The 12,801-nt window shown below is 50.0% G+C and overlaps 1 protein-coding gene across 1 annotated transcript in view; it reads right to left on the bottom strand.

The window, feature by feature from the left end:
* The window catches only part of SRGAP3 (SLIT-ROBO Rho GTPase activating protein 3), a 103,298-nt gene that overhangs the window by 24,266 nt on the left and 66,231 nt on the right, over nt 1-12,801 (bottom strand). The window contains exons 5-6 of the mRNA XM_035546670.2: nt 8,962-9,147; nt 8,056-8,184 (exon numbers count right to left, since the gene is read on the bottom strand). Of these exons, the coding sequence (XP_035402563.1) occupies nt 8,056-8,184; nt 8,962-9,147 (315 nt within the window). The remainder of the gene's footprint in view (nt 1-8,055; nt 8,185-8,961; nt 9,148-12,801) is intronic.

Here is a 12,801-nt window from a genome sequence, read left to right as displayed (position 1 = left end):
ACGCAAAGAAACCATTTCCCAGGTTATCAAACACAGACGGGTGCTCAAGCAAGGTGGCACTGAGAAATGCCCTGCAGTATGTGCAAGCCCTTCCATCCCGGCTAGCCAGCTGCCTTCCTCTCTCACAATGGAGCAGTTTCTCATGCGTAACTGATCACTCTCACGTTCACCTTGGAGAAAATGATAAAACTCTGAGCTAATTGTCTAATGTACAGTATTTTGGCAGCAAAAGCCTGCTTTTAAACTCTCTTCTCAATATAATTGAGTTTGGCATGCTAAGTATAGCAACAGCATGGGGATTTGCTGCTATGAATGCATAATCACAGCTGAGCAAAAACCACCCCTTAGCAGCTCTCCTCCCAGTCCCCAAGGGAGCCATGTGGGAGCCGCGGGGCAGTGAGCCGCCGCGCCGCTGGGTGCGACCACCAGCCCCTGCCCGCCGCACCGCAGCGGGGGCGCGGGCAGGCCCGGCGAAGCGCCCAGGATGTGGATGCCAGCAGCGGCTCTGCAGGGAAAGGAGGGGCAAGGCGAGACAGACAGGAGGGCCGGGAGTAGGAGGAGAGCAACGCATCAGACCGAGCCGTGCGAGAGGGGCTGCAGGGAGACTGCAGCGGAACAACAGGGCTGCGATCCAGAAATGCAGCACATCTATTTCTGGGACGTGAGAGAGGGCTGAAGCTCCTGGGAGAGGACAAAGCTGGACAGTTATGGCTTTATCCATCGCTGGGGGTTTCATAATCAGATATCCCCAGGACGCTTGTTTCTGCCTCCCGGCGCAGCAAGGTCCAGCGGCAGAGCCCAGCGCCGCACTCCCGCGTCAGCGCAGCCAACTGGCAGCTCCCGGCCTGACGTTGTGCACACAGCTGCGAGCTGCAGAGATGCATCCCAATGCAGGAGGGATGCGGGTCACAGACGTCCGCAGGGCCTCGAACCCCACGCTTGCGGGACACTAAATCGCTCTGCTGGCAGGCAAAACATGAGGGTTTTTCAATAAGCGAGGCTGAAGTGGTAGAAAAAATGAAATGCTGTCTAAGTTACCAGTTCACCCATCTCTTTCTCACTGGTTAAAAGATATTTAACCTGCCTGTTGCAAAGCACGAAATCACGTTTTACCAGGATAACATTTGCCCTTGGCCATGATAAGACCGGGTACCACACTAGAGCCTAACCGCACCTGAAAGCATCTTCAGACCCTAGGAGGAGCGTCCAAAGGGAGCACACGCTGCTTCTGTTCTCAGTCACTTCTGTGGAGAACGGTTACTTGTCGGGTATTAAAAATGCAGAGAAGAGAACAGCTGCACCTCTGCAGCCTACAGTCACTGCACTTCCCTCAAAGCAACACAGCACTGAGACGATCTCGGTTACACAGGTATCCTGGTCAAGGCACGACGATAAATGGCTGCACAGAAACACTTGGCCACAGCAAACCGGCTCCGCACGCTGTAAGGTGGATCCGACAGCACTGGAAATTAAACCGCGCCAGGAGAAGGCAGAAAGCAGCGAGACGCACCAGCGGGCACAAATAATTGCTCAGAAGAGATGGGAAGAAGCAAACCCACAGGAGGGCTGCCTGCCTCTGGTGGACGTTTCCCCCACCGTTTGCCGGCCAGCTCGCCGCTGAGCAGAGCCACGTGCCGAGCGCGTCCCCGGGCCCCGCTGCAGCCCTGCGGCACCCGGGCTGCCCGCGGGCGGTGGCCGCCACGGCAAAGCAGCGGCAGGCCTCGAAAGCACCCTGTTCTGAATATAAAGGCAACAGGCCCCAGACTAACCCCATCTTTTAAGCTTTCGCAGTAAGAGGCCTATGCAGCGGGCTGCCTTTCTGCCCCAGCCCACTGACACGTCCTTCTAAAACGCGTCCTGAACTGGGTGATCGTGTCCCCAGTGCGAGCCGTGCCCGGGCTTGCAGTTACCAGCAGTTACTGTAAATCTCTTCCAAAGAACAGTCTTGGTCCATCGAGTGCAGTGCTTTGCCTGAGGCAGCCACGGAGACATGAAACCCCCTGAACACCCCATTCATCCTTAGCCAAATACGAACGGAGTATGTAGAGGGGTGGGGGCAGGGGAAGGACGGGATCCTTCGCGACACACAGTAATCAACTCACACCCTGAAGCGTGAGATTTGATTACTTCTAATCAAAGGTTCCTTAACTACAAATATTACAGAGCCGAACGTTATGTAGTCCTTTTCAAAATTTAGCTATAGTTAATTAACTCTATGCTCCCTGGAGTGGGTTTCTTTCTGAAGGATTTTTAACCTACATTTTATTTTGCTCCTTAATCTCTCTATAGCAACCCCTCTTCTGTGTACATTTTCTTAGGGCTTTTGTGTGTGTGTTGTTTTGTTTCTTTTTCCAAGATGAACTCATCGGTAAATTAATCTTTTACAGGACATTAAAACCTCGAGGCTATTTTTTCAAGCTACTGGGAAAAGCAGCAGCAAAAAGCATTGAGAGGGAATTCTTTTTTCCAAAGGAATGTTGTTACTTTTTTGTACCAAACTGCAAGGTCCATCAGACAAGACTGCTCACTATCTTCAGGCAGTAAAATTGACAGCCTGCATGATACTTCTAAGCCATAAAACAATCAGCACAAGGGCTTAATTAATTTAGCAAGCCAATTTCAATGTCCAGTGTCCACATGAGGAAAAAATTGTTACTAGGTGCAAACGTCTGCAAAAAATGCAGATTTGCCATATTAGTAAAGCCAGGACAGACAAAACGTAGGAGATCTGTATTGGTCGGATTCTGCTAGTTTAATATAGTGCTCTAAGAACAGCTTAGAAAAAAACATTGTTCTTAGAGTACCGCGATTTACGGTTCCCCTAACAAATGGGTAGCTCTGGCAGCTATTATTAATTACCTGCATATAGAATTAGAATGTAAGTTTATTAAAGCAGGGTACTAGTATACAAACAAAAGATGCCAAACTCCTGAAAGAAAATCAAGCAAGCACACCTCTTTCCGCTCCTCTTCATCCACACAAGCCCTGTTTTGAAAGAGATCATACGTACCTAACCATTTATTCTCTTACAATGCATAAAGCCCTTAACAAACCAGTTACTTCCGATTTCATCACCTGCTTCCACTGACAACCTCTGCCCTGGCTGGGCAATCCATGCTCCAGAAATGCTGCCTGGGGCTCTCTGAAAGGCCAGGCATGCTTTGTCACAGCACTAAAGCTCACAGGTTACCTCTGCAACCGCAACAGCTGAGATTTTTGTTCTCGACTCTGACTCACAGCACCACGGGAAATCAGGCACCCCAGAGAGCCCTGCACCCCCGGCACGTGCCCTGGGACGCCCACGTGTGTCACCGAGCGTCACCGCCACTCGCCACAGCCTGCCAGAGCACAGCACTCGCGCTGTGGGGCTGCGTGGCACCCCTACCTCCCCCCAGCCACAGCTCACTGCCACCATACTTAGCGACTGCGCTTCCTAAAAACACGTTTTGTTTCCCATAGCTCCCCCCCTGCAGCAGGGGGAGCTGCCTGGTTCGGGTGCTATGGGCCACCGGCAGCATTCCCAAATGGCCTCCTCTGCAGGGAACCGGGCAGCATGGACACAGCAGTGAAGTGCACCGAGCCTCCTGAGATCGCCAATTCCTCCTGATGACGGCTGTTTATTCTCTTTATTGCTGTGCTGTTGACTATTTCAAAGTGCCCTGAAGCCAGATCTCCCAGCTGCAGGCGTACCGTACATCAAGCTGCAGCACAGGCACTCGCCCCTCGGAGAGGTTTGAGCCACAGAGGCTGCTCCACGCGACGGTGCAGTGGCGGCTGTGCCTCGCGTGGCGCCTGCGTGACAAACCCACCCGGCAGGAGCCCAGCACCTGGCAGAAAGCCTGCTCGAAGGACAGCGTAGGCGGCACTTCTGTACCTCTGTGCAACTGAAAGGCTCTTTATGCTGAAAAAATGGCTTCGAGCACCCCCCCAGAAGAGACCTTCCACTCGTCCAAGCCAGTTGCAGTTGTTAAAGCCAGCGGAGGCGCGTGCAGCCCCCAGGCAGGGGGAGCCGTCCCCGTGCCACCACCTGGGGCGAGCACTGCCCAGCCGAGCTGCTGCCCGCGCTGCGTCTGCAGGCACAGACGTGCCCCAGCAGTTAGCCGATGACGGAAACGACAACAAGGAGAGCTGCAAGAGATGCCTAAAAATAGATCCTAAAGAAATGGCACCCGGCCTCAGCACCCCTGAGCACCCCTTCTCCCCAGGAGGCCAGCCCACGCGCACGAGGGCAGCCGGGTGTCCAGCAGCCCAGCCGTCCTGCCACCCACCCCGTTACTCACGCGGGGACAGCAGCCTTACCCAACCCCTGCAGTCCCCAACAGTAGCTGGAGACAGACAGTCCCCTTCATTTCCTTCTACCCTCTTTCTTTTCAGCACACAGGTATTTTCTGTTCCATTTTCTGGCCTCTACGTTGTTGCACTACCCAAAGCTTTACTGTGATGTAAGTGAACCCAACTGAAGATTCCTGGCGTAACAATTCTGACGGCCGTTTCTGTTTCCTCTCTGGGCTAAACAGCACCTGACCGTAAGAAAAATGGCAACGCCATCACCTAACTTTCCTAGCGTCCAAAAAATTTGGCAGTAATATTAAATTCCTAAGAATTCCTTTCCTTTACTTGCTTGTTTCTCTCAGCTATGGCAAATACACCGATCTACAGGGAGGCAAGCTGCGTTTCAAAGTGATTTAACAGAGCCTGAACTAGCGTGGTGGATTGGCTTGTATTCACACCGATCCTTACGTTGTACCTTCTAAATCCAGCGTTATCTTTTGTGTGAACACTTCAAAATATTTTACAGCTATTTCACACAGAGCCTCAGAGAGATGGGTAACAGCTTTATCTCCACTTTACATACACGACCAAAGAGATTAACTCGGTCATATAGTTAACGGCAGAAATGAGAGAAGAACCCACGTGTTTTGATATAAACGTGCTTCTTCCAAGGGAAGAGGCAAGCAGTGTACTTTAAGTACAAGTCTCATTTGAGCTGTCTCCATATTCTTTTTCTCCTTTCTAAAGGAGGAAACAAAAAGGCCGCTGGAGACAGAAGGAGACAGACACGCCCTGTGCCACTTCACGGTTCCTCTGATCGAGTTTTACATTTCTCATTAAAACCGAAGCCCTGGGAGGACTCTCTGCTCTCCCAGAGCAGCTGGGACCTCGTTTTTCACCAGAGCAGGAGATTAGCAGAAAGGCTTTGTTATAAAAGTCACTATTCTGCGGTGATGTTGAGGGCAGAAGAAATGTCAAGGCTCTGCCTAATAGATGACACCAAGCCATCTGGGATTTGGGGAAAATGCTGCTAAATTAGCTGCTCCACTGTTCTGACGGTTCGGATTTGCGTACAAATCAAAAAACTGCACATGGCAATTTGTGCTTGATGTGAAGGGTGTGCAAGAGCCCCCATCACCCCCCTGTGTCCCAGAACAACAGCCCGTTACATCGTTAATCATCCCTCTTGGCGAGGCAGGCTGGAGGAGCTGGGAGAATTAGCATAACCGCAACGCACCGACCCTGCTAGGATCCCATTAAAGCACGGCCAGCCAGATTGCAATCTGAAACAAAACAATATTCCTACTCTGAAGCACCTTCACAATCACTCTCCTTTTCCAGACTCGCTCCTCCCATCAGGCGAAGCGCCCAGCACCAGGGCTCAGCCCTGCCGAAGCCGCTCTGCTGGCTCCGGGCACGAAGGCCAAGTTCACCTCCCTGCCCTCAGCCCCTCTGCTGCGTCCCACGGAACAACAGGGGGATCCTTCGTGGGGAACATCATCGGGGATCCTTCGTGGGGAACACCACCCCCAAAGGGCGGGTGGCCCACGCCCAGCATACTCCAGTGGTACAGACCTGATGTTTGCAAGCAACACTGGGGTTCCAGAGTGAGAGGCACTATCCTCTTACTGTTAAATGTACTAAGATTAAAATGCTAACTTTAAAATCACAGCTAAAACCACCTCTCTTCTCCACTTCCCTTTACATGCATTACACACCTACAGAAAGCCCAATGTTGCAGGCTCTGACGGCTGTCTTTTCTTTCCATTGCTTTCAGTATTAGTGGAATGCATTAAACGGGATTCCCTTCTTCTGGACCATGCTGAAAACCTTCATGACATGCTCTTGCAAAATATATTGAATTTCTATAAAAGTCTGTTCAAATAAAGCGCTCTCGCTTCGGGGATTTAAAATTAGGACACCCACATACCACTCACACATACAATATTTTGTTTTCATTGGTTACGAGGATATGTAACTGGGGGGAATTTAGTTGCACAGAGTTGAAGATACTTTAGTTAAAGTCCCCTGAAGGGACTGCTGGAGCACGGAAGAAAAGCCATATGCTGACTCCAGTGGAAGTGTCAGCACAAGGAAATAAAGTTGGGAGGAATAATATAAACAGCCAGAACTAAACTGGAACTCATCAACTCTCCAGGAAATATAAGTTTCGAAAACTCCACAAAAATAAAATTAAATAAAACGAAAATGAAGGAGGGAAGGGTGTGTGTGTGGAGGGAGAGAAAATACACAACAAAAACCAGAAACCCCATGAATAAATCAAGGTGTTATCATACCTCGCTGTTCAACTGTTTCCGTGACTGAGTTATTCAGTGTATTTTTTAAGATGGCTGAACACATCTTAAATAAAGCGAATAAGGACATACTAAGAACATATTTTATTGTATCTTAAAATCTTGATATTCCTCAGGGGTTTTGCATCAGACTTATTTTAATTAATGATTGAAAGAATAAATATACATTAATTGGTTAGGAAAAAAAATAAACACTGCAGCACATTTTTAAATTATACATTTAGGTAATGATGAAGCCAGAAGGCTAACCCGGTACTTAAAGATTAGTTATTTATGTGCTCACTGAAGCAACTTCAGAAGGAAGAAGCTGCGTAGTGCAATCTATACCACCATGAAGACACCTATCAAAGGAAGAGATGGAAAACCCTTCTCTTGAATCATTTAAAGGCAGCTTGTAGGAGTCACTGATAAACACACAGGTTCAATTCCTGTCATCACTACAAAACTTGCTTCCAGGAGTCACTGCCTTGAGGCTATGTTGTGCAAGGAACACTTTGGATTCAACTCAGCAAGTGCTGCCCCTAGCTACGAAAGCACTTCCACGTGTGCTTAACTGCCAGCACGTCTTAACTGCCACCAAAGCTAAAGAGTGCTGAGCACCTATTCAAACTGATAAAAACTGCATATATGTGTAACAGAAAGATTATTTTTTTTCAATGTGCTAGGTGGAAACCTCAGGATCACCTGGCTTGCCCCATGGCAAATTCTACTCCAAAGGCTCTGGACTTGGAAAAGCTACAGCTGCAGGAAATCCTTCCCAGTGAAAGCCACAGATATGAAGCTGTCACTTTAATGTAAAGGAAAGCACTGTTTCTACACGGTCCCAAAGCAAGAACCAATACAATATACACTGACAACCAGACCGCAACATGCTTGTGATAATGACATGAAAGATGAAGAAAACATTCAAGCAGTTTCTAGTTTGTAACTGTATATTATAGGTGCCTGAATCACAGAGTTGGACCCAAATCTGGACTCCTTGCTTATGCACTCACAAAGGTGTTGGCATGTATGCCAGTTCATACCATGCAGTTATAACAAAAAAACTCCATCTTTTTTTTTCCAGACACTGATGACAGAAGGTTCTATGTAGCACAAATAAAAATCAATTACTTTGTTGTGTGATCATGTGGCCACCACAAAATTCAGAGAAGGCTGACTCCCATATAATGGCAGCTCCAGTTCTACCCATATATGCCTATATCAGCTGAGGGGGAAGTCAAATGCATGCGTGTAACTGCAAGGGAAAAAAACACAGGGAAAAAAAATCCAAGTTTACAGCACGTTATCAGGCCTCAATTAAGCATATTTTAAAGCCCCGACAAATCCCCCTTCATTACCATCATGTACGTGTGAAAGTGCATTTAAGTGAGAGTGCATTTAAGAACCAAACCACGCCTAAGACTTAGCTGTGCACTTGTCAGGGGAAAAAAACAGTAGGATGCATGCAGAGGGAGGAAGCACTTACATCAATGAGGTCGGAGACATCGTGGATGTAGTATTTACTGACAGCTGCGTTGGTGGCTGCCAGGTTCAGCAGGTAGTCATTCCTGGCTTTTGTACACTTCAGCTTGTTTTCAGAATATTTGGCTTGTCTCTGAAAAAGCAAAACGGAGCATTAGAGCATAAATAGGATGCTCCTTACACAGCTTCTCTTGCTGCAGGGCCCCACAGCATCCCAGAACCTGGGTGCGACACGTTAATTAATAATATTTGGTATCAGGTGTGATAACAGACACCCTTGCCAGGCTGGAGGAGAGCACATCTGAGCATCGCGGATACAATCAGCCAACGCACAAGAAGTGCATCCTGCTCAGACATACCCCGTGCATCCGAAGCACAGCTGTTCTTCCTTATCTGTACGTTCATGGAGGTTTTGGCATCAATCAAAATTAGAGGGCCAAATTTTCCTCCCAGATATGCTGACATGCATCTGGACTTAATCCAGATTTATGCAGCTGTATCAAAGTGGAATCCAGCCCAGAGGCCCAAGCTACAGAATTTAGAACAGGGCCCAGAATTCGAGACTCTGTACAATAGCAGATGCGCTTGGATCTGGGGCGTTCGTTCAGAAAGATCACTAGTCTAAAGGTTTAGCACAGATTAACCCTTCACAGAGGCTTGCTGGGGGACAAAATGCCAGTGCTGGGTCAACACGCATGAGAATGCTTCCCAGCTGAGGAAGCTATTGCTCATTCTCAGAAATTAACACAGGAATTAAACAGTTTTGGAGATTCCAACATCCAGGAGGATTTGCAGAAGCTGGAGTGGTGTTACGTGTAAACGAAATGGGCCGGAGCCAAACTCCCCCCACTGCACAGGGAGCCCCGCAGACAGCCCCCGCCTGGCTCCCCCACCCGTCCCACTCACCCACCTTCTCCTTCATCTTCTCAATCTTCTTGACGGAGCTCCGCCGCTGAGGCCTGTCCTCGTGCCGCAGCAGATTCACACTGATGTCCCCTGACTTGTTGAACTGCTTTTCCTCCTGCTTCTCTGCCTCCTTCAGCTTGCTCTCAGCACTGATGCTTTCTGCATGATACATGTGGTAGGTCTTCATCACCTGAGGAAATGAGACTTTGTGAGTCACCAGTCACCTCCTCCGTGACCAGAAGATGCATCAATGCGCGAGGTGAGGACAACAGCCATGGGCGGCGTGGAGCACAGTCTCTGCTCTGCCAGGGCTGTTTGAGCTCACTTTGGCATTAAGGAACAACAAGGTGAGGAGAAAACTATCACAAAACTACCTCATCGCTATTTTGAAACAGCACAGTGCTGGTGTAAGAACCACCACACCCCGCTCAGTCCCTGCTGCAAGAACAGACTAGGACATGACTCCAGCACACGCCTGCACTCAAAGAGCACTGTTCACCTTCCTGTGGGGAAATGAGAAATCACCTCCAGTGCTTTGCAGCTGGGACAAGAGTCTCCATGACAAGAGACTGTGAAGAGGCAACAATCACCCTGATGCTACTTTTGGCCCAACTCCTCTCTTCCTACACCTGAACTTACTGAGCCAACCCATCAACGTAATAGAGTAAATAAATCCCTGTTCTACCGTTCTGACAACAGACCTCATCTTGAAGGTGGAAGAGCTGCGGTTTTCAAGCAGAAATGGAGTTTGCCTCTTATCATCACTTAATTCCCATCTTACTGCTGCCGGTAAGCACAGTCAGTGCCAGGGTGGATGGCAGCAATGCCTCTTCCCCTAAATTCGAGTTCGCCATCAGTGACCGGATACACGATACTGATCTATTGCCAGGAAAACTCCTGCAAGGCAACTTCTACTACAGAATTTCCTTTCAGATACAGAAGCCCAGAGGGCACATTGTGATCATTTTAATAGAGCTGGCAAGAGGAATGCATCTGCTCTTCTCCACTTATGCCTTTAGTCACATTGTCCCCTTTTATCATCTCCCTTCAGGATCTGGATGTCTTATTTCACACTGCCTTGACAAGGCTCGAGATGCCTGACTTCTCGCTGAAGATCAGTCTCATGCTAAGTGCCTGGGCGCTGACAGCAATGGGCCTGGGGCTGGTCCAGGTGTGGATGCCATGGCTGGACAGGGCAGAGGTGCAGGGCAGCCCACAGCAGCAGCCCCCTGTGCTCCTGCCCTTCCACAAACTCAGCTGTTACTGGTGCTGCTGCTTCCTCGCTGGGGCACGTCATGGCTCTGCCTCCTGCCTTTTGGTGAGCCTCCTGCCCAGCACAGGGGAGCTGTGGCAACAGCCGCGATGAGGGCTCTCCCAGTTATCATGTACAGTCACTGCTGCGGAGAACATGATCACGCACATAAAGGTGTCTTATCCCAGCCCTACTAGCCTGCACAGCAGGGTGTGGGTCATTGCCATCAGGTCTAAAACAGTAATGACGCTGTAATAGGGTTTGATCTACTGAAGACACTCTATCCCCTTCTCCATAGCATCCTATGACTTCATCTTACAAAAGAATTCCCCTGAAATGGCCCAAGATTAAATACAACTTCAGATCAACAAGGTTTATGAACATTTCAGCCCACACGTTAGTCACCGTAGTGAGGAAGGCATCAGAGGGGAGCAAGACCACCAGGCAGTTACCAACTGATGGCGCCCCTCTGAGAGGTTTAAAGAATGGTCCAACGCCTCTCTCAAAGGGACTTAGCCAAACTCAAGCTAGTTAAACAGACCCCCAGACACTGACGGTATTCCAGAGCATGACGTTTACCCCTGCAAACAAGCAGCTAGCAAAGCAAAAATAATTAAAGCCTCCAACTGGGTTTGCTAGAACAGCTTAAGGAAGGTGACTGCAAACGGGACTGAAACCAAAATAACTTCTCTTGCCATGAGGCTTAAGGACAGATTGTAACCCCACAGGCAAACATCCTGATTCCTTCCCCTTTCTGCACCATTACACAAAGGCTTTAAGAACATCAAATTATTCAAACTACTACAGAACTGTATCTTTCATTCTGCCTTTACCGATTACCACGATGCCAACAGGACCCAGACTTTAACACGCTGAAGGCAACCAAGCGCTGCAGGAAGAAGAACCACTGTGGCTGCCGTCAGAGGGGCCGGGACGCTGCCTGTGCCCCCATGGCTGCACGCAGCATCCTTGCACCATGCCCTCTGATGAGCTTTTCCACCTCAACGTTTCTCCTTCTCTGACTGGAATAGGACAACACTGATCCCTTGCAAGAGAAGTGCTGTCACACCGCAAGGAATGCGACTGTGCCTGTCCCGCGGGCAGGGGGCACATCGGCTGGAGGGGAAGAAGGCACGGCGTGGTCACATCACACCCAGCGCCGGCCGGCAGACGGCCGAAGGCAGAGCTGAACTAAAAGGACGCCCTCCTCGCTGAGCAAACGCTCCCCTCAGATGTCGGCTGAGCGTCAGCACCGCAAGGGAAATGTTTCCCTGGGCTCCAGAAAAGCGGCCCAGCACCGAGCCCAGCACTGCACAGCAACGCCACGGGTGCCAGAGCAGCCTTGAAGGGTCAGAGACCCCCGAGTTAAAAAGGAGCACGAACCCACAAATGCAGAGCAACTTCACGCAACCCTGGATGAAGAAAACAGAGTTCTCCTCAGCTGCGGTTGTCAGCATAAACTGCGGTGCTTTCAGCCTGGACAAGCTGAGGCTGAAACATAGGATCGCCTCCCCCGCCAAGCACAGATGTCAGCTACAAATGAGCTCCAAATGCCACACCAAAGACTGCACAAACGTGCCAGCTCTGGGATTTATAATTTTAGGCAACTGCAAGGGATAGCAAGCAAAGGCTTGTGCCTTATTTCTGAGATGGTCAGTTTCAAAATCCTGCAAATGCGAGCCACATATTTCAAACTGCAGTTTTGGCAGTGAACATCAAAGGACACACATCAAACAGGCACTTTCTGGGTTCTTCCTAAGGAGAAGGACTGAAGGGCTTCCCTGAGACCTCCTTATCATCTGCCACCACCTTTTTGTGAAAAACTCGGAGGAAAGCGAAATAGAGAAGCCCCGCACTTCAGCACAGCCTGGCAATAATGAGAAAGGTTTCTCCAGCACCCAGAGAGGCCAGAAAGCAACACAACAGCAAAGCCCAGCGTTTGGGCGACGGACCAATTTGCACAATTTCTGTGAGATCTCAAGGTTACGACCCAGTTACCTAACAAGAAAAGCCTAATTACTTCACCAGCTGCCTGCGCTCACCCCAGGCCACCGCAGCCCCGACCTTCACGCTGTCACAGCCCACTCCTGGCTGCCCCCAACAGGACCGGCTCCCGCACCGGGAGGCAGAGGCCAGGCCGTGCCGCCGGCTCCGAACCCCACAGGACCCCGGCAGCCCCAAGCAGGCCTCTGCGGCTCTGCGATGGCCAGAGGAACTCCACAGAGGCCCTTCCTCCTCCTCCCTGCCTGACCCTGAAGAAGCACCATGGGAGCCACGCTTACAGCTTCCCCGAAGCTCTCTTCAACAAAGTGCGAAGGACGGAACACGGCCGTCGGCTAAACCGCTCTCCTCACACCTCAGAGCTCACATTGCTGCAATGGACACCTTGAACAGCTCGCTGCCAACCGCGCTCCTCGTCTGCTGCCATGTAGCGCAGCTTGTGCTTGGAAATGCAGGGGATATTTTTGATTGTTTTAATATCTGCCTTAATTTTGAATGAGGTCTGCCCACACTGCAGCAATCAGCCCTTTGATCCGCAATTCCCTGATGCCTTCCCAGCGCCTGGAACAAAGTCACGCTGCCCCTGTCCTG

The sequence above is a fragment of the Cygnus atratus genome, chromosome 10 (assembly GCF_013377495.2).
Source record: "Cygnus atratus isolate AKBS03 ecotype Queensland, Australia chromosome 10, CAtr_DNAZoo_HiC_assembly, whole genome shotgun sequence".
In the NCBI taxonomy this organism is placed as follows: domain Eukaryota; kingdom Metazoa; phylum Chordata; class Aves; order Anseriformes; family Anatidae; genus Cygnus; species Cygnus atratus.
Note: the sequence above shows the minus strand (reverse complement) of the source record. Positions and strands in the feature narration are given on the sequence as shown.